General features: G+C 40.7%; 1 protein-coding gene across 5 annotated transcripts in view; it reads right to left on the bottom strand.

Annotated features, from left to right (window-relative positions):
• Nucleotides 1–526: 526 nt before the first annotated feature.
• The window catches only part of phactr4a (phosphatase and actin regulator 4a), a 49268-nt gene continuing 26569 nt past the window's right edge, over nt 527–23225 (bottom strand). For 4 of the 5 annotated variants that reach the window (XM_084738387.1, XM_084738388.1, XM_084738386.1 and 1 more), the window contains 11 exons: nt 21991–23181; nt 17854–18237; nt 13465–13596; nt 11377–11962; nt 8955–9184; nt 6850–7012; nt 6567–6622; nt 4134–4195; nt 3879–4016; nt 1640–1716; nt 527–1449 (listed from right to left, as the gene is read on the bottom strand). In XM_084738387.1, coding sequence (XP_084594513.1) covers nt 1434–1449; nt 1640–1716; nt 3879–4016; nt 4134–4195; nt 6567–6622; nt 6850–7012; nt 8955–9184; nt 11377–11962; nt 13465–13596; nt 17854–18237; nt 21991–23181 — 3035 coding nt within the window. In that variant the 3' untranslated portion in view covers nt 527–1433. The remainder of the gene's footprint in view (nt 1450–1639; nt 1717–3878; nt 4017–4133; nt 4196–6566; nt 6623–6849; nt 7013–8954; nt 9185–11376; nt 11963–13464; nt 13597–17853; nt 18238–21990; nt 23182–23225) is intronic. The other variant, XM_084738389.1, reaches the window with a different exon arrangement.

The raw sequence follows: 23225 nt of genomic DNA, 5'->3' as shown, positions 1-23225 counted from the left end.
CTGCAGAACACTGGAGCTGCTGGTCCCCTGCTGCCTCCATCTGTTCGTCTGTTTGTGTTATTGTGTGACTTCGGTGAACATTAACTAAACTTTTAATACACCAAGGTAACACAATACTACTATCTATCTATCACTCTCCAATGGAGTCATCATTTTCCGACAGGGAACCACTCTTATATTAGCCAAATATTGCTCTCCCCAAAACAACCAGACTCCATTAGAAAAATCCCAAATTTTACCTCACATGACACAAGAATTACTAGTCTAGTGCTGCCTTGAATGGTTAGTTTGTTCGTGTTATTGTATGACAGATCATAGCAGCGGTAGACCAGCAACTCCTGTGTTCTGCAAGTTAAAATTAGCTATTTTTCCAATGGAGTTTGGTTGGTTTGGAGAGAATGATTTTCGGCTTAAAAAAAAAGACTGTCTGACAGCAAGGTAAAGTGGTGAAATTATTATAAATACAGCAAACACTTAAACTGATACTGTTTTCTTTCTTTTTTTTTTTTTTTTTTTTTTTATTGTAGATGGCTGGAATACATGACCTGTCCACATCGGTATACTGTTCAGTTTCTGTGCTGGTACTTCTCCAAACAGGGGACGTGTCCACCTGCACCTCGCTACTGTAGTTAATGTGGATAAGTACCTCATACAACCCCACCTCAAAAAATCCCAACTATCCCTTTAAGGAACATAAGGTGCCTTATTAGAAAAATAATCTAGTGATATGTGCTCCATGAAAATCATTTCAATGATCAACAAAAATACAGTAAAATGCACACTTTTCAGATATTAGTTTGGAATCAGCGCTCTGAAGGTCTACAGGCAGAGCTCAAACTGTTGATTCAAACTGAGTTTTCAATAAGTAACACACTGCTGTATGCTCGTCTTTCACATTTTGTCTGAACCTTAAATTACAGTGTGTTAGATCAGTGTGTGAGGAATAAGGCTGGTGCTGCGCGGCACCTTTGGGTAGTACTTAACATATAAAGACAGTGTTTAAACAGAGTCCAGATTAGTATGGTGGTACCGTCGACAGTGTTAATGTGCATAGTCTTTCTATATGATGTGAAGGCAGGTAAAGGCATGGTGACACGGTGTGATAACCCTCCGTCAGTTATCATTTCAGTTCAATCGTACTCTTTCTGAGCCAAGAGAGGAGAGGGATTTCTCGCTCTTTTAGTGTTGGCACCGACAAACTCCTCCTGTCCTGAATTCCACAGTCTGAGACCTGGAGAATGTCTGTGGTTGAACTGATTCGTGGCGTCTTTCGCTTCGGTTCCAGTTTATCGGCAACGGCGGTGTCTTCTGAAGCAGGTTAGCAGGCAGTCGGTTAAAAAAACGGGCCACGTGTTCAGTTCGTACTGGGAGGAGGGGGGACATTCCTCCTCGCTACTCCCAGTCTAAGTGCTTTGACTGGTCAGCGTGGACAGCTAAGGCCGATGGAACCTGGTGGGAGGAGAGGGGAGAGGGTCAAGAGGTTATACTTGAGCTTTCATCACCATCTTCAGGGTACAAAAAAAAAAGGAAACCTTCACAAGTGAAAAGAAAAGTAATAAAGAATTGATGATGCTGCTGAATAAACTTGGAGAACAGTGGAGGTGAATTATTAATGGGGGTTGTTGTATACGAGCCTGACCGGGTATAGATCCTGCTGTCTTCGTGAACCTCCATCTCTGAACTCTTGAATTCATTGAGCTCTTTGCGGATGGCAGCCTGAGAGGAGACATGAAAGAGACAGCACTTCAGCCGAGATGGCTTTATCCATTTATAGCAAGGCACAAGAGAAGAAAGGGAGCGTGTGATCAAAGCCACAGTTTTCCTGACTGTTTACGTTCCACACAAAACACAAAAAAAACCAAAACAACACAAACATGTATTTACTCTTAGGACAAATTAAACATGTACAAGAAATGTCACTTCCAACACACACTCAACAAAAATATAAATTCAACACTTTTGTTTTTGCTCCCATTTTTGTTCAAGACCTTTTCTGTGTGCATGAAAGGTAAACTTGTCTCAAATTTCATTCACACATCTGTTAAAATCTGTTAGTAAGCACTTCTCTTGTGCTCTCTTGCTGCTGATTATCCATCCTCCTGACAGCTGTGGCATAGAAAGATGCTGATTTAACAGCTGGATTTCTGCACAGGTGTGCTTTCCACTGGTCACAATAAATAGACACCCTAAAATGTTTTATCTTGAAAAATTAAACACTGAACTGTGGCTATTTCACACAGGGCTACAGATATCATTTTTTCTCTAGAGGGGCAAAGTCATGACCCACCCTACTCTGCCTCTGATTGGACTGCCCTAATATTCTTACCCTAACTGTAACCAATCACTGCCAGAGTTCTGACACCTTTTCCCCAAGTCAAATTCAAGCACTTTTCATGTGCATTTTCAAGCTTTTCAAACACCTTGCAGCTGTTGTAAATGACAATTATGTATATACACACATGTATGGTCAGAGTTTCTTCATCACATTAAATCAGATGTTATTGTGCGATGAACATCCAAAATTATGTTTTGTGATAGAATTCTACAGAAGGGTGACAAATTAAAGGAAAACAGAACAAAGTGTTTCACCTGTCTGTAAGTAGACCTGGCATCCTGTATAACTCAGCTGAGCCAATATAAAACTAATTATTCAAACAATTTCTATACAAAAAAAGTCTTTCCTTTTCTTTCTTTAAATTTTCATTTTCGAGCCAATGCTCACTGAAACAGCGAATTCCCAGCTGTCACATCAATAAGGACTTACAGATCATACTTTAATTAATACCACCTCATTCTTGCTTCTTGAGTCTTAGATTCATCATGATCGTCCCTTGAAAGATTTTGACTTGATGCAGAAAAGTCAATAATCAGAAAGTTACAACCCAATTCTTGAACTTAGGATGGCTGAACCAATCGGAATGGAAATCAGAATTTTGACTTTTTTTCTTAAAACATTACTCAAACTGATTAATTGATTATCAAAACAATTAATTTGGCAATTGATCAATAATCAATTAATCGTTGCAGCTCTAGATATAAACAAAAGTGGGTGATTTCTTGAGTTGTGATGAACATGGCAGAGTGTGAGCAGCTGCAGATGGATACAATCCGATGGCAGTTTCACATTTTTTTTCCAACACCACTTTTCAAAATTTAAAAACATTACATGAAAATTCTAGTTTTTTTCAAGGACTTCCAGCAACCGTCAAGAATCCTGCTTACCCTAACCTTCACTGATCACTCCTCACGCCCACGCTAAAGAAAACCAACCAACACAGGCAACGAGTTACAAACCAATCACAGGAAAAACAGGGCGGGTCATGACTTTGGAATCTGTAGCCCTGTTTGAAATAGCGACAGTTCAGTGCCTTTTGTCAAGATCAAACTGCACATTTTAGAGTGTCCCTTTATTGTGGCAAAGGACAAATGCTCACTCACACACATTTGAGCAAATTTGGAACAAAATGTGGGAGAAATAATATTTTTTTTTGTGCACAGAGAAATATTTTTATCCTTCAACTCATGAAAAATGGGAGCAAACACGAAAGTGTTGCATTTATATTTTTGTTGAGTGTATATTTTCTGTTCCTGCATATTCTCTGAGCTTCACTGGACCAGGTAATTCACTTGGTAAAACTCGCTGCCATTAAGCAGCGTCTGCATTGCATTCCCGGGATTCCTCCTCGATACTGAATCTGCTTGGAATGCAAATCCTCTGAGTTGACCAAAGAAGAAGACATTGCTGTTAGAAAACGCACAGGGCTTAGGCTCCCTCTTGCTAAGACGCTCTAAGCCTCCAGAGCCCTGTTAGTGTAAAGCGAGGTGTCGAGTGTGTGTTTGTGTGTGTGAGTTTGTGAGGCAGAGGATGCAGGTCTCACCTTGTCAGCAGGAGTGAGCTTGGTCCACGGTTTATCTGCTCTGCGGTCATAGTCGTGGGCGTGTGTGGTCTCGACGTACTCGTGGAAACGCAGGATCTTCCTGGCCTGGAGTTCAGCCACTGTGGGTCTCTGCGACAGCTGGAGGAAGAACCAAAGCAGCACGTTTAATGAGATCTGTCTGAAGTGTCATAGGAGATCAGATTCTAGTTCCTAATAATAACAAGAGTGTAGTCAGTGAATCTGTTGCATCCTGACCTTTCTGGTGAGCCTCCGTTTGATCTCACATCTCTCTAATCGGCGATCCGCTTCGTTCTTGGCTGCAGGAAGAAAACACATTCCATGAGAGGGGGAAACACTGCGGCCAGTCAGGTGGGTTTCATCCGAGCTGCCGTCGGCACGCCGCGGTAACGGGAGTCTTCGCTCCGCACAAGGCGCCGCATTGTTTTCGGTGTGGGCGCGATGCGTTGTCTTGGCCGAGTCATTCGAGGACAAGCGAGACTCGGTGAGGTGGTATGAATCCTGGATCAAAACGTGTTGACAGATCCTGAGGAGTATTATGTTAGTACTCGCTTCTCAGGGTTCAAGTTGGCATCACGGTGATGCTGCGCTGATGTTTCACCACAGCAGGTTTTTTCAATAGTTTTTTAAAATATCCTTATCCTTTTAGTTTTATTTAGTTTTGTATATTTTTATTTCTTAAGTTTCTGGGGTCTAGTTTCTATTTTATTTCAGTAAACTAAAAAGTTTTGTCACGTGTAGATTTAGTTTTTAGGTTCATTTTACTGATTTTCACTGACCTCAGTCTGCTGGTGCACTCTGCTCATTATGTTTATGTTGTTTTAAAAATACACCACAAGGGGGTGTTTGTTTTGTTCACCTGGAGCCAGATACTTAAGACACTGAGTGGATTCACACAAAAACATATAGGCATATTTCTGCGTGTCTGTTCTCAGTTTTTACAAATCTGACGTTGTTTCCTGATGCTGATTGCGAGACCAAACCTCAAACACCGATTATTAATCTCAGATCAGCGCTCTGTTCATTCAAATTTAAAATCTGAATTTTGCGGGAATGTGCAAAATATATTACAGTCTAAGGTTTGTGAAATTGCAGGTTAGTACCCACCCCATTAGAAAAACATGAAACTGCTTTCCCCCATAAATGATTTTTAAGCAATTATGTAACTGAAAATATACTTGTTCTACTTTTGAAAGAATTCACACACAGACACGACACTTGTTTATGTCCCTCCATCGATCCTGCTCAGTGGTCTGAACCATTGCAGGGTAGACATATCTCACTTTTCTGTCATCAAAACAAATGTTCTAGAAGTGCCAAACTGAACAAAATTGTGGCACTGTGCCTTCAAACTGCTGCGTCACATTGTGTATGTTAAGCAATAAAAAAACAGTTTATGATTTTCTTTACTTCCCCAAAGAGTAAAGGACAGTAAAAGAAGAGATCTGTGGCTTCATGCCATCGTCACTGTGTGCACCTCTGTGGCAAACGCTTCATCACAGGTTAGTTACTGATATTACTGAGCAAATGACGTGTGCTGATTGTGTCTGTAGATCAAAGTGAATCAGAAGAGTTTTTGTGACGGTGTAACTTCAGCTTTTAGTGTGCAGCACTACCATTTTTAGAATGGTTTACCACACCACGAGAGCAGAGGGTTTTTTAATAATAATTCACATAATCTAAGCTGACCTACTTGTGAACAGCATGAAGTAATATAGGAAGTGGAGCTGAAACTGACTTGTCTTCTACTTCTCTAAACCTGTAGTAAAAGGTCTCATAAAAATCACTCTAGCTACTAAACCTAAATTGTCAGTTCTTGTTCTTGTTGAATCGTCTCCTTTATCGAGGTTTGTTTAACACGTAATAAAATGTATTTTATCCACACAAGTTGTAAAACAGTCCCCTGACAAAAAGTGTGGACAATTACTGTTTGCAAAACTATATGGGAACGATACGATCATCATACTCCAATGTCAGGACTGTAATCTGATCACTGATAACAAAACAGAGATTCAAAATGAAAGATAAAATCAAATGATAGTAAACACTGCAAAATTATGAAACAAGACAGATCAACAAATGCTTAACAAATAAAAAGAATAATGCATTTGGGCAAACAAGAGTCATTACAATGTGCTCTAAGAACCATAATTAAGACAGCTAGATGCATACACACTTAGTGAAACTGTTTACCGGCCTATAAGATTACTGGATGCATATATGAGTCAGTTCCTCACCTCTTTTAATCCATCTAACCATTATCACATCACATCAACTCCCACTAGAATAAGATGTGTGGTATGGTCTGAAGTACGCATGAGTCACCCACATTCTGCTTTATAAACACCTGCTTATATGTGTGGGGGGAAGAGGTTATAGATCTGACCCTTGGAGCTGCACTATTATTCAAATCAGGCACAATTTCTCAATAAAGTCAAAGCCCTCAAATTGCGCAAATGGCTGCGTGTTTAGTGGCCGTCAATATGCCCGAGGCAAGAGGGGAAAAAAAAAAACACATTAGCCGGTGGACAAATGACTAATGCAGACTATTGATCTCAGCGAAGATGAGAAAAATGAGAAGTGTGCTTTTTGACCTTGTGGTGCCGAGGAGTCTAACGCAAACAAACACCTGAATGAAGAAGTGAGCGATGGAGGGATGGAGAGTCTTACCTTGAAGGATGTTCCTCTGTTCCAGCTCCTCCGCTGTCGGCCTCTGACTCAGCCGCCTGAGGACAGACAACACTGTTGACTTCTCATTTTTAACGGCTGATATACATCATCCTAAAAGGAACATGCTTTTTCTTGAGAAGTGCCCAGTTCCGTGACAAACTGAAGCTATGAGTGTGTTTTATCCTTGGAATGGATAAAGAGCCTGTCAAACAATATGAACTACACTAGAAATATCATCAGTCAGCCTTTGATTGATACATGAACGAGAGATGGGATCCTTTACCGGGTCAGTGTGGTTCCAATCCTGTCCCTCACAGCCACCCACTGCTCTCTGTTGTGCCAGCTCATGTCCTCGTGGTTCTCCTGAGCATCCCTTTCTTCTCTTTCTTGTCTCTCCAGCCTCAGGGCCAGCGTGTCCTTCCTCTTGACACGGCTTGCCAGCCCACCTGGGACAAATATGACCCATTAACACTCAGTAATCATCATTATGTGCAATGTGCAGTAAACAGTCAGCAGCTTCCTTTATAATTCATGTTCTGGGAGAAAGTCAATTTAAGAACATGACATTTGATTCATTTAGTTGCTACTGGAGGAAAACTGAAGTTCATATTAAACCAAAGATGAAGCAGTAATGGTTCCTCTAAGTTTCACTAATATGCAGGTCATCTATTGTTAGTGGCATCACATCTGTATGTCTCTTGGTTGCAGTAAGGGAGAGATGATTCTAAACCACTGGTTCCCAACCTGTGAGTCCTGACCCCCACTAGGGGTCGCAAAAGCCCCGACTAGGAGTTGCGATTCCTTTTTCATTTTAAGGGGTGCAAGAAAACTTTAAAAAATAAATATATGTATAGAATTTGGCCTATTTTTCAGCATTTCATTTAGATGAAATTAATTTTAAAGTAAAAAAGAAGACTATGAAGTATGTATGACTGTTAAAAACTAAAAAAAAAAAGATAGACAAATCAGGAAAACTCATCTCTAATATAATATTCACAGGAAATAATCTGCTCTAATTTTTTATCCAAAAAACTCTTTCTACAAACTTCCAGCAGTTCTTGCATTTTGGGTTGACTGCACAGTTTATGAGATTTTCTGTACTGTTATTGTTAAGCATTGAATATAATATGAAATATCTACTAAATGTCACTTAGTCAGGGCTCACGACCGCCTTAAACCATATAAAAGATCAATCTTTAGCCAAATAATCACAGACTTGCTTCAGGGACCTCATTAAAAAGTTTTTTAAAATCAACAACGTAAGAGAGAGGATCAAACAAACTTTACAGGCTTTAGGAACATCCTCATAGGGGGATTTATTTGTTGCCTTTTCAGTGATGGTCTGAGTAAGTCATTAAAACTGTCGCTAGTCGCTTTTCAGAAGTCACCAAGTTGTCAACTCTGGGCCAAATAATTACCGTACAGTTGATTATCAGGGTGAAGAAAGAGGGACTGATAACACAAGCTCTGGTGGCAAACAACTTATGTACCATTAATAAAGAGAGAGGAGAGGAGAAAATGTGAAAATGTGCAATCAGCAGACTAACATCTCAACCACAGCAGATTCATAATTTGTGCCAAATTAATTTGTTTTTGACTGTTACTTACTGTTAGTTTTATTTTCTTATGTTCTAATTCACTCATTTGACATCACTTAAAGTCACAGAAATAAATAAAACATGTAGTTTCTTATGATTCTTTTGGGAAACACCTCTAAAGCACAAGACTGTTCATGAGATGGATTTTACTATCCTTTTAGCCTCTTAGATGCTTTGGGGAAATGGGCCCAGAACAATCTGAGGAGTCAAAACTAGGGTCAAGTAACTATTAGTATTTCATCAAAAAATGTCCATCATAAATTCCCTGGCTGATCCTCAAAATGGATGTTTTATCTAATGAGCAGTCCAAAACCCAAGGACACTTCATTTGCTGTCAGTCAAACACAGACTGATGTCTATATTTTATTTTTTTTTTCTTATTTTAGTATGTGTCTTCCCTACTTTCTAGACTGGAGGTCCACGAGACCTTGATCTTCAAGGGCATTTGAAGCTCCCCACTGCACATGAAACTGATCGAGCACTCTTTAGTAATATCCATGCACTTTAATGATTTATAGAAGATTTTAATACATTTTAAAAACTCTGTGAAATGAGACTTAGTAGTGGCAGTTTATATTATATTGAGACCTTTATTCAGGGTTAACATTAAATAATTTAGTTGGTTTTATGTGAAATAGGCACCATCTCCTGCAGCCCAAACATGAAGCTGTGACTATCAGCTCAAAGTACTTGAACAGGTGTTTTGAGAAGTTGTATTTTTAACCAGAGCACTTATATCTACTAACTCTCATATGACTTTAATGTAGCGGTATAAGAAACATGAACTTACTCGTAGGGACGTCCTCATCTTCTTCATCGTCATCTCTGTACAGGATGGGGCCGTCAGAGTCGGACTCCTCCTCGCTGTCCCCGGGGCCTCCGCCCTCGTGGATGACATCCACTCTGGGGTCTCCGACCAAACCCCTCCTGCTGCGGGGCTCAAATTCAGCCTGGCGAGAAAGCCTATGGGGGTGAAGCTTCCGCAGCTCCTCCTCCATGTCAAAGTCATCGTCTTCTGGCCTGGAAACAAACAAACACACAAACAAAATGTGATGAGAGCTGAGGAAGCTCAGAGGTTTAGATCTAGCTTTTTTCTGTTATGTCCAAATGTGACAATAAACTGTAATAGTTTTTAACGTTTTGTAACCACAGTCTGGCCTGATAATCTGAGTGCTACTCGGTACAGGCAGAGGCAAGTAGCAGCCCTCTTGCCAGGTGAGGGAATAAAGCTCAATTGTTTGCTGAAGAGATTAACAAGGCAAAGTTCTACATGATTCTTATTTGGCTGACTGAAGGGTGTTACTTTCTTGGTAATAGCCTTCGAGAAACACACAATGAAACCCGAGAAACAAGGTCCTTCTGTTTTTCTTTAATTATTAACTTAAAATATAGCAGAGCAAATCTGAGAGTATAAATGAAAATAAATCCAATAACAACACTATTCAATGTCAAATGATAGCTCTGCATTTCATTTTGGGTCTTGCAAATTGAATTCAAGCAATTTATTGGCCTAATCTAATGAATAAATCAAGAGAGCCACAAACTGCACTCTAAACGCAGCTGGCACTGGGCCCAGTCCATTCCCATCAAATAACCCCTGCCTCTACAATGATGAGTAATATTTACACGACAGATTTGGACGACAGATGTCTGGAGCAGCCTTCTTCAAATTCTGGACGTGTACATCTTTATTTTGGTTTGGCTCAGCTCCTCCAGCACACTGAGGGATCCCTCTCTGAGGTGGCCCACCCAAGCTTTCTTCCATTTGTTTCCTTTTAAGTCTTTCTTTGTTGATATTGCTCGTCTTCTATTAAATTTGAGATGAAAGCGGGCTTGTCGTGTCTTTGAAACATGTGTCTCTGTTATCTGTTGAGTCTTATTCATTTTGTCCTGTGACTGATTATGGAATAATTAATCTAAGCAGGCTCTTACACTTTAGCTAAAAATAAGTCTTTATACATAACTCAACTTGTTTTCATGGGTAGTAGAGAATTATGCTCTTTGCTTGAAAATCCCGGTCTTAGAACACTTTCAAGTGAACTGTAATACAGTAAGTACTTCATACGGCTTAAGAATTTATCATGCTAGAAGTATTTCACAGATCAGACCATTGCTTTCTGCCCAAAATCTGGAAACTGTTATTCCTGCCGTCATAACTAATCGGTTAGATTACTATAATTCTTTGCTCTCTGGCATCAGTAAAAGTATCCCTCTCCCGTCTCATCCAAAACAAAACATCACCGTTTCTCACTGATCCTGGCTTCTTTACTCTGATCGCTGGTTGCTTTTGGAACTGATTTTAAGATATTACTAATTACTTATGCAGCTGCCCCAGGTTATTTAGTAGATTTTTTTATTGCTCTGTGTTGCTTCCCGCTCCCTGATATCCTCAGATGCATTGCTGCTGGTTGTTCCTACGTCAAGATTTGCACTTAAAGGTGACAGAGGGCTCCCAGACTTTGGAACCACCTGCCTGAGGAGATCAGGGCTGCATCTTTTAATCTCTTTGAAAAAAAAAAAACACCTTTTAGAAATGACTTTTCATTGATTTACTCTTTTAATTTTTATGGCTTTTAGCTTGTTCTCTTTTTGTTTGAAATGTGCCCTTTGTAACTGTTTTGAAAGGTGCTGTATGAATAAAATTGATTATTTTTATTATCATTATTATTATTATTATTATTATGTAGCCCAACCAACAAAAGGAAGTAAGCAAAAGTGAGAAAAAAAAATCAATCATGCAAATGTTTATGGTTGAGGAGACACTGACATCCTCATGTGTTCTTAATTAAAATCAATTATATATAATCTCAGATAGTAATGAAAAAAGTTCACTGCAATTTTCGAGACACACAAGGGAACATCTCCAAATGTGTTCTTTTCTTCAGATCAACAGTCCAAGTTAAGTGATTAATTGTCTAATCAAGTTGCAGGGACTTAAGTATAGATTTGCTTTCACTCTTGCATCCTGTAAAAAAACTCTGACCTGACAGTATGCCAGGCTGTTGAAACTGCATTTGTCGATCGCTCCCTACCCTGTGAGTTCATGTGACTACAAGTACAAGTAAGACTACATGAATGTGATCAAATCTAAAACCAAAACTACTCAACTGGGTTGAACTAAAAAAGGTTAACTGCCCTCCTTCACTCTCAGCTTTCAAAGCACTGCTGTGTTGTTATGTCAGGATGTGGTGCACGATATGTGGGCCACTTACAGCCGCAGAGGTTCGATGGTGATGGGGAGAGAGTGCCTGGAGTTACTACCCGGCTCGATGAGAAAATCTGGAGGAGACTCAAACAGCAGCGAGTGTGCCCTCTGGGAGCCGTCTGGGTTGGGCTGAGCCGGGCCAGGACTGGCCAGTGCTCTCTGGATGAGGATATGCAGTGGGATGGATGGAGGCTGGCTAGGCGGCTCCGTGGTAGGGCTGGGGGGGTCGGCCTGTGCGGTGGGCACGGGGCCAGAAGAGGAGGAGGAGGCAGTGCTGGGTGGCTGGAGCAAGCGAACCCTGGGAGGGGATGGAGGTATGTGGGACGGTGGAGAAGGCAGAGAATCGGTAGAGGTCAGAGGGGCCGCTGTGTTCGTCTTGTCCTCGCTGTTGTCCAGTTTAAGGACAGCAGGGGGCGCCGGGACAGGGGCAGAGGCCGGGTCACTGGTGGGAGACTCTGGAGCCTGACTGGGAGGAGAAGGGTCCACAGAATGGCGCTTGGTGACGGGCGTCATCCTCTTTGGTGGTGTTGGTGGAGAGCGCTTAGCGGGTGCTGGCACTATGATGATACCGCTGCCCGGCTGTGAAAGCTCCGCTGCAAAAAAAGAAACAGTAATCAATACATGTCATATAGAGTGACTCCCACAAAGGGCTGCCCCCTAACTGGTGACTAAACTGTTAGTCAGAGTCTTAGTCGACCAAGCTTTCTTTTATCCGTCCACGGAAAAAACAACTCCATTTATAGCCTCTTCTCTGTAGTCACTGGCGCACTGCTGCTGTAGCTAACATTATCTACTGAAGCCAATTTGATGACAGTACGCGATGATTTACAGCTAATCCGTTATTTATTCCTGTGTTTTGTGAACAATTAGACTTCTATGATGTTCTAGTGTGTTGAAATTACGTTGACAAATTTTGTGCATTTTCCTTAACCGATAGTTCAAAGCATCTATCAATAATCAAATAATCAGAAACAATTATTAAGATACAAATCACACGTCTTTAAGTTAAGTTTTGTTTATACAAATGTAGGGACTCACTAGTTATGAGAACTTTAATTTATGAACCACACACAATGTAAACAGAGACAATTTTTATTCTAAGGCTGCAACTAATTATTAAATTCACTGTCAATTAATCTGTCAATTAATTTATTGATTAATCGATTAGGTTTTTTAGTTTATAAAATGTCAGAAAATTGCAAAAAATGTCGATTAGTGTTTCCAAAAGCCCAAAATTATGTCCTTAAATGTCTTGTCAGTTTACTGTCATAAAGAAATATTTAACTTAATCAGAAAAAAAAAACTCAAACCCATTAACTGACTATCAAAGTAGTTGACAATTAATTTAGTAATCAATTAATAATTGATTATTTGATTAATCACAGTAACTCCACCTTATTCAACAATTAGTTTTGGCAAACAAAATAATGCCAAATGGGTGCAGCTGCTTAACTAATTTTCAAATAGGTTAAATTCTTAACTGTTATTAATCAGAAACTGGTTGAAAAACTGTTCAGTCTTCTTGCTGTTTAACACAGAATCATTACTGCGTTTGTTATTAGGATTTAACACACACCTCACTTTGCGCCCTGAAAATATATGTAAATAATGAAATTAATATAATATACGTGTCGGCTACTAGTCAACTGGGAGAATCTTCAGTCAGGGGCAGCCCTGCCACAAACATAACCAGCAGTCAGAACATGAAGATGCACGGTTAGTTAGTTTCATTAACAAAAACAAGCAAACATGTCAATAAGGGTTTTACAAGATGTTCCTGTTACTGCTGAGCTGGTTGCTGAGTCAGCAGAGGTGACACACAAATATTAACACACAACAGTCTGTAAGGAACATCCACTGGGATCAACAAACACATTCAACGCACTCCAGCACATTAGATGACCATCAGGTTCCATGCAACGTTTTCTTTGACATTAGTTGAGCTGAAAACTGCAGCAATGGCTGGAATATACATGCAATGCAGTGTTGGTGTTAAAATGGAGGTGAGGTGTTCCATATGCTATGAGGGTGAATAAACACGAGCGGTCTGCAGGCTCTGTTAAGATGGATTGAGATGTGGCGCCCCGCTGGGTACCTGAGCAGGTCTGGGCAGCGCTGTGCCGCAGGTACACAGGTAGAGAAAGGTAGAGGCCGAGCTCACTCTGGCGTCTCCAGCTGGTCCAGTAACAAGGCTGCCTGATCTTAGAGCCCCTGTTCAATGAGGAGGCTGGCAAAAATGAGTGGAGATGTCAGGGATAGGGCTGCGTTTACATTCCAAGCTGGGAGATAAATAAAAGCAAGGGTGGTGGGGGATTTTGGATAATGTTTGTCTTGGTTTTACACTGTCCAGAACTGGAGTATGCATCCAACATCTGTGGAAAAAGAACTCAGTTTCTGAGCGTAATTAAGAAATGCTTTTGTTAGTTTTTCTGGTTACAGCAGAACAGAAAGTTTCCCTTTAACGGTTTTCTTACATTCCTGCTCGGTCATTATGGTGAAACGGTTCTCTTTCAGGGAATATTCACAGGGAATCCCCTCTTTTCCTTGTTTCAGCTTGTACATCCCTGTAAGAGCTAGACCAATACATCAGCCGATATCAGCCTGCTGTAGATATTTTCTACTGGCAAGGAACAAGAAATCTTTTTACGGAGAAACTGCCCGAACCAAAAATAAATACATAAATAACTCAATGAATAATTTCATATACCCTTACATGCACCAAAAGTAAACATTAAGTTAAATGTTGGCAATTAATTTGACATACACAATGACAGAGTGATATTTCTCTTCTATGTTGCTTCTGAATTTATTTACCTTAACCTACCTTTATTTATCTCCCTATTTATTTACTTTCCCCTTTAGTTTTCCACTTTTTATTTACTTACTTGACTTCACTATTTTTTGTTTTAAAATCTATGAAATCTTTATTTATTAATGTCTGTGTTTGTACATTTGTTTATGTATTTGCTTCATTATACAAATGTGGGGTCTGTCATTAAAAGTGTGTTCATTTTCTTTCTTTGTTGATCAACATCAGAGTTTGCAGGTCCTCCATAACATTTTACAGTCTTTCCACCAGGGTGCACTGACAAGTTGATTTCTACACTGTAAAAGGTCCTACTCAGTAAATACATCCATAACAAATCTATGATCCAAGTCAAGATTGTCTGTTTATGTTATGTGTTGATGTAACTTTTTTTTTTTACACTCCAAATATCAATATCAGAATTGGCCTTAAAAGTACAATCCAAGTCTGCCTGTAATTCAATATAAAGCTCTTTCTTGTGTGAAAACATAACTGAAAATATGTAACGGAAACTTTTTAACTAACACATTGGAAAGAAGGGGGGGACAATAAATAGAAGATTTACGGTTCAGGAATTGCCTGCATAAGGTATGTGTGAACACGCACAAAGTTTCAACAGTCCTGTACACTGAAACAGACTCTCTATAAAGTCCATTACCACTGTAATCTCAGACAGCCGAGGTAAGCTATTCCGAACAGACAAACACCTATAGACTGTGACTGTAGCAATGTGAAATGAAATGCAGTAACATGAACCTCGCCTAGTAGTGGTAGTGGAATGTGTCCCTGCCACAGACACTGTTTCAAAGAGACAGTGCTGGGATGGGCTGTAAACAAGAGCAGCTGTGGCATGCTGGGACAAAGGATATGAAATACTAAAAGCCAATCAGTTCCTATCTAACCTCCAGAGAAGTGCTGGCTTTGCAGAAACGGTGCAAAGACAAGCCGGTGCGTGTCCTCTCCTCAGAGACTGGTGGGTGCACACAGTGAAACTGCAGACTAGCAACATGTTGGAAAACACCTACACAGCAACGAGCTGCCGCCTCAATGTGAAACTCATGGTTAGATTTGGGAAAAGACTCTTAAATAGCCCTGAAAACATACTACGTAAAATGTGCCTCTTTGTTTTTATTTTTGAGATATTATACTTTCAAGAATATCTTGTTCCACCACCTACAGTGTCTTCTTCACCTCTTTACTTCACATACTGACTACAGATGATCGAGTCTGTCAAAAATCACAGCCACACCACACCAAACAAAAGTAACATCTGCATTTTTGAAACAGGTGTGGGCAAACACTTTGCACACCCAGCATACCATGTAAATCCCTCACAACAGCTTTTCCGTTTTAATGAAAGAACCTTTGATGTACAAGAGGATTTCAGGCTGAATAAACGGCTTCCCTGATCAGAAGTAAGGCCAGAGATGCACGGATGTTTATTCACCTGCAGCTTGTTGCACCGTTTGAGCGTGAAGTCGACACTCACTGCTATGTTGTAAATGAAAGAACCACAACAGGGTGTTTAGACACTCTGTGACCGCTCTGTTATAAGTGAAAAAATATTGAACCGTATGGAAGACAGTCTACATATCTGTATCCTGAAGTGCCCTGGGTTGAGTTCATTGTGGGATTTTCTAACTTACCTGGACTGAATTAAATATAGGCAAATGTATAATGGCTTTAGTGTCAGTGATCAGGTTGGTCCATAGACAGTGCATTCATTTCAAAACTGGTTCATACATTATTAGAACATCGTCATTTATGGGATGTTATTAAAAACGAAGCAAGAAAATGAATTATGGAAGCACATGGAATAAATCAGTGTTACACCTAAGGGGAAGAAATTTTAATTGAATAACTCAGTATAGTTGATTATGTCAATTATGTTTGTGTTGGCATAAAAGATTTGGACTAATTCATTCTAGTATGACTTACTGAAGTGTAATCCAGGCACATAATAAAAAAACATGTCAATACACAAAGACATAAAGCTCAGTATAAACATAGTATGACCATTTGTTTGTTAGTATGACTGCTTTGTTTGGTTGACGTCAGGTGTCATTTTATGTAATTTTATTTTTTTAAAAATAGCAAAAGAAACAATTGCTATTAGATGTCTGCTAACTAGCGTTCTTCTTTCATAAGTCAACAATGCTTTATTGATCACTTTTGATCTACTATAACTTTTTTTACAGAGGTGAGGAGGGCTGCATTGCAGAGAAATATCGTCAGAAATAATAAAAATATCAATAAAAAGTTTCTGGAGGACTTTCTTGGTGAACATATTACGTAGAAGTCAATGCCTAAACAGTAACAAGTTTCTCTTACAAACAAGTGGTATTAATTATCATGTGAATGCAGCATAAAATCACACTCTTGTCTTCTTCTGTTCCAAATAAATTCCAAGCAACTGTACAGCACAGTAAATAATAAATGTAAAAGCAATGTGCTCCCAGTGTTAATACTGAAAAAAAACTTGTGTGCAACTTGTCTTTGTTAAGTTATAGCTTAACTTTTCCACTACAATCAAAGCTACCTACAGTATGTTTGCATAATGCTGATCCAACAGGTGGCTAATTCTCAGGTGGTGGCGCCAGAACATCCCACAAGTGTAGACCCCTTTACAGTTTGTAAACAATGAGAAAGCTGCATGCGCATCTTGGCAATGGAAGTACGGCGGACCACAACAGCTTGTCAATGGGCCGCTGCAAACACGAGCAGTTTTGATCGCGTCCTCAGTCCAGTCAATACATTTAATAGCTTGTAGCTGTAGACGCCACCATTTCCTCTGAAACGGCCATGATCCTGTCGGAATTTTGAACAACTTATATCGACCACTGGAATATCGATTCTGAAGTATCATACACTCAACAGACATTTTGGTGATTTTGGTGCTGGTAAAATGTTTAATTCAACCTTTGAAGCTTGATAACTCGTCTGGATAACTCGGGGAGACTGCTACTTCTGTTGCCAAAATGCACGCGCAGCTTTTTGATGACGTCGACTGTAAAAGGGTCAATATGAACCCCACCACTGATGGATTTTTCAATTTACTGGACTATTTTGGGTTGGTGCTAGAATGGCCAAGTGGTATTGCAAGCCATTTTACTATTTAATCAGTATGACTGACGAGTAGCATTTAGTTTTCAGGAGGAGAAATAACGCTTCAAAATGCCAAAACTGAATTATAATATCTATAATTTGTTTGAATGAGTTGGAATAGAAGTCAATTATTAAAGTTGACTAGTTGTAATCAAGTTACAGATATCTACATATCTGTCTACATTTCATTTTATAAGAAGTGATTTGTTGATATCAAAATTAAGATTTTGACTAGTGAGAAATTATTTGTAGTATTGTTAATTAGAACTGCTGCTAGTGGATTGGAATTCTATCTAGTCAAAAAGAAATTGTTGATCTTTATAATTGCTATTACCGCCACTGATTAAATGTTAGGAGGCCCTGCCATACAAGTGAAGGCCCACTAATCTGATTTCATTGTTTCTCAAAGACTCAGTACAAAGTTTTCCTTATTAAAATCCTGCAACACTAATTTTGAAGGTTGTTTGACTGAAATTAAAAAGAAAGATACACAAAGACCAAAGCAGCTGTTTATAGAGACAGACTTTTTTATGCATCCTATAAAACTGCAGAAGCAGATGGCAGCAAACTCACCAAGCAGTGCGGGGTTGCTGTTGCGGTTGGTGGGTTTGGGTGGAGGGACGGGAGGCTGCTTGGCGTGGGGAGGGACGGGGGGCAGCACATCAGAGTCAGCTGAGGGAGGAGCGGCGGGGGAGGGTCGAGGTTGGTCGTCTACTATTAAGGAGACCGTCCTCGGCGGCTTGGCCACAGCTACAGCAGCGGCAGAGGAGGAGGAGGAAGAAGAGGAGGAGGAGGAGGAGGAGGAAGAAGAGGAGGAGGGGTTTGGACTCCTGCCGGACTCAGTGGAGGTAGCAGTGAGAAATTTAGGGGGAAGCAGAGCCTGTCTGGTTGGCGGAGGGTCCTGCTGAGAGTCTTGTGCTGGACGAGGGTCGGGTGCGAAGCGGACACCAGCGGACTCTACAGAAGGGGGTGCAAACATGCAAACACAAACACAAATACAGACATTAAAGGACACAACAACAAGTTCTCTAACTAAGGAAGGGAAACACGAAAGCATCATCACGTACAGTAAAACACTGAAGCAAGAGCTGGGGTGTAAGTGAACCTTGTAAAAAACTGCAGATGTTTCAGAGCCTACCCAGAGGGCACCTCTGATCAAGGCTCTACTCCAGTTATTAGAGGATGAGAGGTAACATCAATCAGCTGAACTGAAGTTCACACACATCACACATGGAGACACATCAAAGCACAGAGGGGTCCTAATGATTTGTTCTTCCATCTTTTCATGTTCCTCTAAATCCACATATCAAAGCATGATATTTACTGTTTCAGTGTGTTGAGGCTTTCACATTGAGCTTGTTAGCTTCTTAACCCCTGTCAGAATTACAGTTCAATCATTTACCCAAAATACCTCTGCAGTGCCATGAGGAGACTTTGGTTTGCACACGTGTTGGAATTTCATCATAGCACGACATTCACTGAAAATGGTGTGCAGTTCCCATGAGACAGGACGTCTGCATGTCAACACAAGCACAGAGAGGACATGAAGTTTTCATCTACTGACACTGGTGAATAATGCAGCGTAGCATAAAAGATATTAAAATGTCAACCTTAGGGATAACAAACCAATATGTTGCCTTAAATTGAAAACTGGCAAGGAGCTGAAAGGGGGAATTAACAACTTTTTTATATGAATGTCCAGTCAGTGCTGATGTTAAAGATTGTCACTTGTAGCCATAAATTCTTCAGAGATGGAATACTGACTGAAAAAGCTTGGTTCTCCCGCTAAAGGAGCTGGCAGTGCCTACATGTACCAGGATGAATTGCATGTGAGCTTCTGACACCCATAGCTATTATTTTGTTGGCCAAAACATAGAATTAGGTTACAAAAATACTTATCTAGCATGCTTCCTGGTTACCCAGAGCCAGAGACAAGAAATTCAAGCTGAAATAGTTTGTAGTTTATCATCACTGGATGGAGGAAGAACAATAGATTATACAGCAGGATAATTTGGCCTTCTCAGTCAATATAGCATCGACTGAGGAATCCATTGCTTCAACTGACTACATACAGCATCTGGACATCCAAAGAAAAAGTTGTGAATTTTCCCTATTACTGACAAAAACACACACTAATCAATGTTCTGAATTGTAGTCAATTTAATTAAACACCCACTTAACTGACATCTAGTCAAGTAGAAATGTCTTATCTGCACATTGTGCTGACTGCCTTAAAGTTTGTCAGTTCACTGCTTTTCATCTTGATATTACTGCACTTATCACTTGAAACATCAAAGTCACTGCCATAGTGAGACAGGATTAACGTGTTCAGTTCTGTTTGTTAGGAATGGAGATCTGATGCACTTTGAGATTATGTAACTGCCTCGGCACCATCAGGACAATAAGTGTTTGACTAGTACATATTATGCCACTTTGTACACAACTGAAGTAAATGTAAGTAAGGAGGATCATATTTTTTTCCACCTCTGTTTTCAAACAAAACGTAGATGCAGGGTTTTGCATGGTGTAATGTAGAACTGTATCCAACTCAGAATTTTGTCAAACAAATTAGATTTGGCTGTTCAATGGTAATTTGACTATTTGTTCCTTTTTTTGTTTTCAGTTCAATGCCACACAATGCCACCTCCTATATCAGCCTACGTGAGTGTCATGTTTTAGCCCATCTTGCCTTTTAATTCCTTTCTTCATCACCTATGATGTGAAATAATAGTGTGAGAGAGAGCATCTCTCCTGCCAGGTTGCTTCATCACTGTTTGCCTAACAGTCAATCTCAGTGGACGGCAGTGGAGGCGACTGTACAGCTGCCTAGGTTTAGGCAGTATCTATTTTTTCATACCTTCTTGACATTTAACTGGGGTATACAGTCTTGCAATGGTATTTACGTAAAACTCAATTCTGCTCCACTGCAGATAGTATTTTCTCAATGTAAGTGGAGCTGATCGTCATAGCGACACTATTGCTGCAGTTGGGGAATAACACACAAACACACATAGGATCTTTGCTTTAGTCTTGAGAGGATCCTGCTTTTATTCACTAACAAACTGAAACTTAAACTGTGTGTTTACTGCCAGAGCGACAACTGCTCACTGCACCCTTCACTGTCACGTTTTACTCTCACACACTACACTACACTACTCTGATCAGTCAGTGGTCTGCAGTGTGTGCCAGCTTACCTTTATCGTTGGGACTAAACCTAAAACTCTTCCAAACAACAGCAGAGGCAATGTTCTCTTTTACTAGTCCTGATGTCATGTTTCTAAGTTTCACTGTATTGTGCGACCATAAAGAAGCTGATCTCCTGTCTGCACTGCAATACAGCATCACCATGTCTGTTTAATTGAAAGAGGAGCACCTGTATTTGATGGTATTGAAAATCGTATCGTACCCTGGTAAACCATAATATCTTTATACCACCCAAGCCTGACACCGTCTGTTTCAAAAGTAGTTTAGCCGATTTTAATAACAGTAATCACTAGAGCGTAGAGTGCTGAAGCAGCCACTGCCTCACGTTGCCCTCAGTTTCTATCACCCTTGTCTTCTTCCATTACAGTTAGTTTTGTGGTTTGTGGTCATGTTGCAGACAGCCTGGCGTGCTGTTGCTCCTGCATTACAATGCCACAGCTACAAACAAAAGTGTAGATATTTGACTGACACAGTGCGAGCTGACTCGGGGCCTTCTCTACTGAGGACTTGAATCATGAGTTTTCGGGGACAGCCCGAGTGTTATCACTCCGTCTGGCTATTAAAAAATTCCTTCTTAAACTGCTGCCTCTGGCTGATGTGGGACAAAATCCATAGTCCTCGTTCTGTGCAAAAATGCATTCCAGTTTATCTGAATTTATCATGAGGGCTCAGCACTGGAAGACACCCACTTTATTTATAGAGGTATAAGAAAATATAAAAAATACTGAGCATTGCAATATTATATTTTGGTGATACTGTATGAATTCTCAAAACACTTTTTTTGTGATACAGGTGGCAGTACTTAATCTTGTGATGTGTTTAAAACACTGACTGGTCCACAGCAATGTTGCTATCTGTCTCCTGATTCTGACTGCATACTAAAATAAACTTTTTTTTTTTAACTCAAACATTATGCATAAGGTGGTTTGTTGTTAATACTATGAGTTTTCCCAAAATCAGATTTAAGAAAAAGCTATTTATTACCTTGCTTACAGTATCACAATGTATTGAATCATAACCCCTGTATCATGATACATATTGTATGACAAGATACAACGCACAGCCCTATTGATTTAATTTACTCAAACAGGTGAAGGCTCATATTAGCTTCAGATAAACTTTGGAATACATTTTTGCAAAATTTTAAAATCACACTTTGTAAGGACCAACAGAAATACAGATATTTATGGAAGCTACTCTCCAGCAGAAATCCTTTTCTCTCTAAGAGTGGAGAAAAACATGTATGTGTTCCTCATCCAGTTTTCATCGTGCTGTACAATGTCAGCATCAACTGTTAAAAAGTGTACCAAAATAACAAGATTCCTTGATTTTTTTTTTTTTTTTTAACTTCCTTTGGTAACCCTGGGACTCAATTGTGGAGAAATGACAACAGACCATCAACTTTCTCACTAGCGTTTCCTCAACTGTCAGTACACTGCTGAATGTCACAAACTGGCAGATTGAAAAGTAGCAAAACACAAGCTGGACAAGTATAAGTGACCTTACCTGAGCGCTCTCTGAACTCTGTAGCTGGCATGTATCTGGGCAGGGTGCTCCTCTTGTCAGCCTCTGAGGCGGGACGAGCCCTCTTGTTGTCCTCCGACGAGCTCTTCTGTAGAGGAGGCCGCAAGTCCATCTCAGAGACAGGCCTGACTATTGGCCGTGAGTCATCCACAGAGCGCTGAGGCTCTGGCTTTTCTCTCCTCTCGCGTTCATCTCGTCGCTCCCTTTCATTCCTCTTGGCCCAGTCATCCCATTTGTCCTTATCTTCTCTCCTCTCTCGGTCGTCTCGTCTGTCTCGGTCATCTCGCCTATCCCCATCATCTCTTTCTCCTCGCACGTCTTTCCTCTCCCTGTCTTCTCTTTCTCTGTCGTCTTTTCTGTCGTCTCTCCTTTCCCTCTCAAGCCGCCGATCTCTATCTTCTGGCCTGTCCCTCCTTTCCCTCTCCTCACGATCCCTGCGTTCCCTTTCTTCCCTGTCTCTCCTTTCTCTCTCGTCGCGATCTCTCCTTTCTCTCTCGTCGCGATCTCTCCTCTCTCTCTCATCGCGATCTCTCCTTTCTCTCTCATCGCGATCTCTGCGCTCCCTCTCATCGCGATCCTTCCTTTCCCTATCCTCACGGTCTCTTCGGTCCCTATCCTCACGATCTCTTCGGTCCCTATCATCGCGATCTCTCCTTTCCCTGTTGTCTCTCTCTGTTCTTTCATCTCTCCTGTCTCTGTCATCTCTCCAGTCTCGCCTTTCCCTGTAGTCTCTGTCTTCCCTCCGATCACCTCCTCCATCCCGTTCCCTTTCCTCTCGCCAGTCCCTTCTTTCCACATCATCCCTGTTTTTTCTTCCTCTGTCCTCCCTGTCGTCTCTCCTCTCATCTCTGCGGTATCTATCATCTTGTGGAGGTCCTCGGGGTAAAGAGCCACCTCTCTTGTCATCAGATGGCAGACGGCTTCGTCTATCTACATCCACAGAAAGCCGTGCATGAGAGTCCACATCCAGAGGTGCCCGGTTACTTCGGGAGGCGTCGGACGGCGCTCTGCTTCGACGTTCATCTGCTTGGGGTGGTTTGAGGGCGTTCCCCTTGATGTCAGACTCCCCTCGAGACACTCGTACCCCTGCTTCCGACATCCTATCCACATCCATTGGCACAGGGTGTCCATTTTTCACTGGTGGAGCCTTGGAATGGTTTACATCATTGCTCTCTGTTCCATGAAGACACAAGCAGTGAATTACAGTAAGGGTCATT

The sequence above is a fragment of the Lutjanus erythropterus genome, chromosome 16 (assembly GCF_056507025.1).
Source record: "Lutjanus erythropterus isolate fLutEry1 chromosome 16, fLutEry1.hap2, whole genome shotgun sequence".
Taxonomy (NCBI): Eukaryota; Metazoa; Chordata; class Actinopteri; order Lutjaniformes; family Lutjanidae; genus Lutjanus; species Lutjanus erythropterus.
Note: the sequence above shows the minus strand (reverse complement) of the source record. Positions and strands in the feature narration are given on the sequence as shown.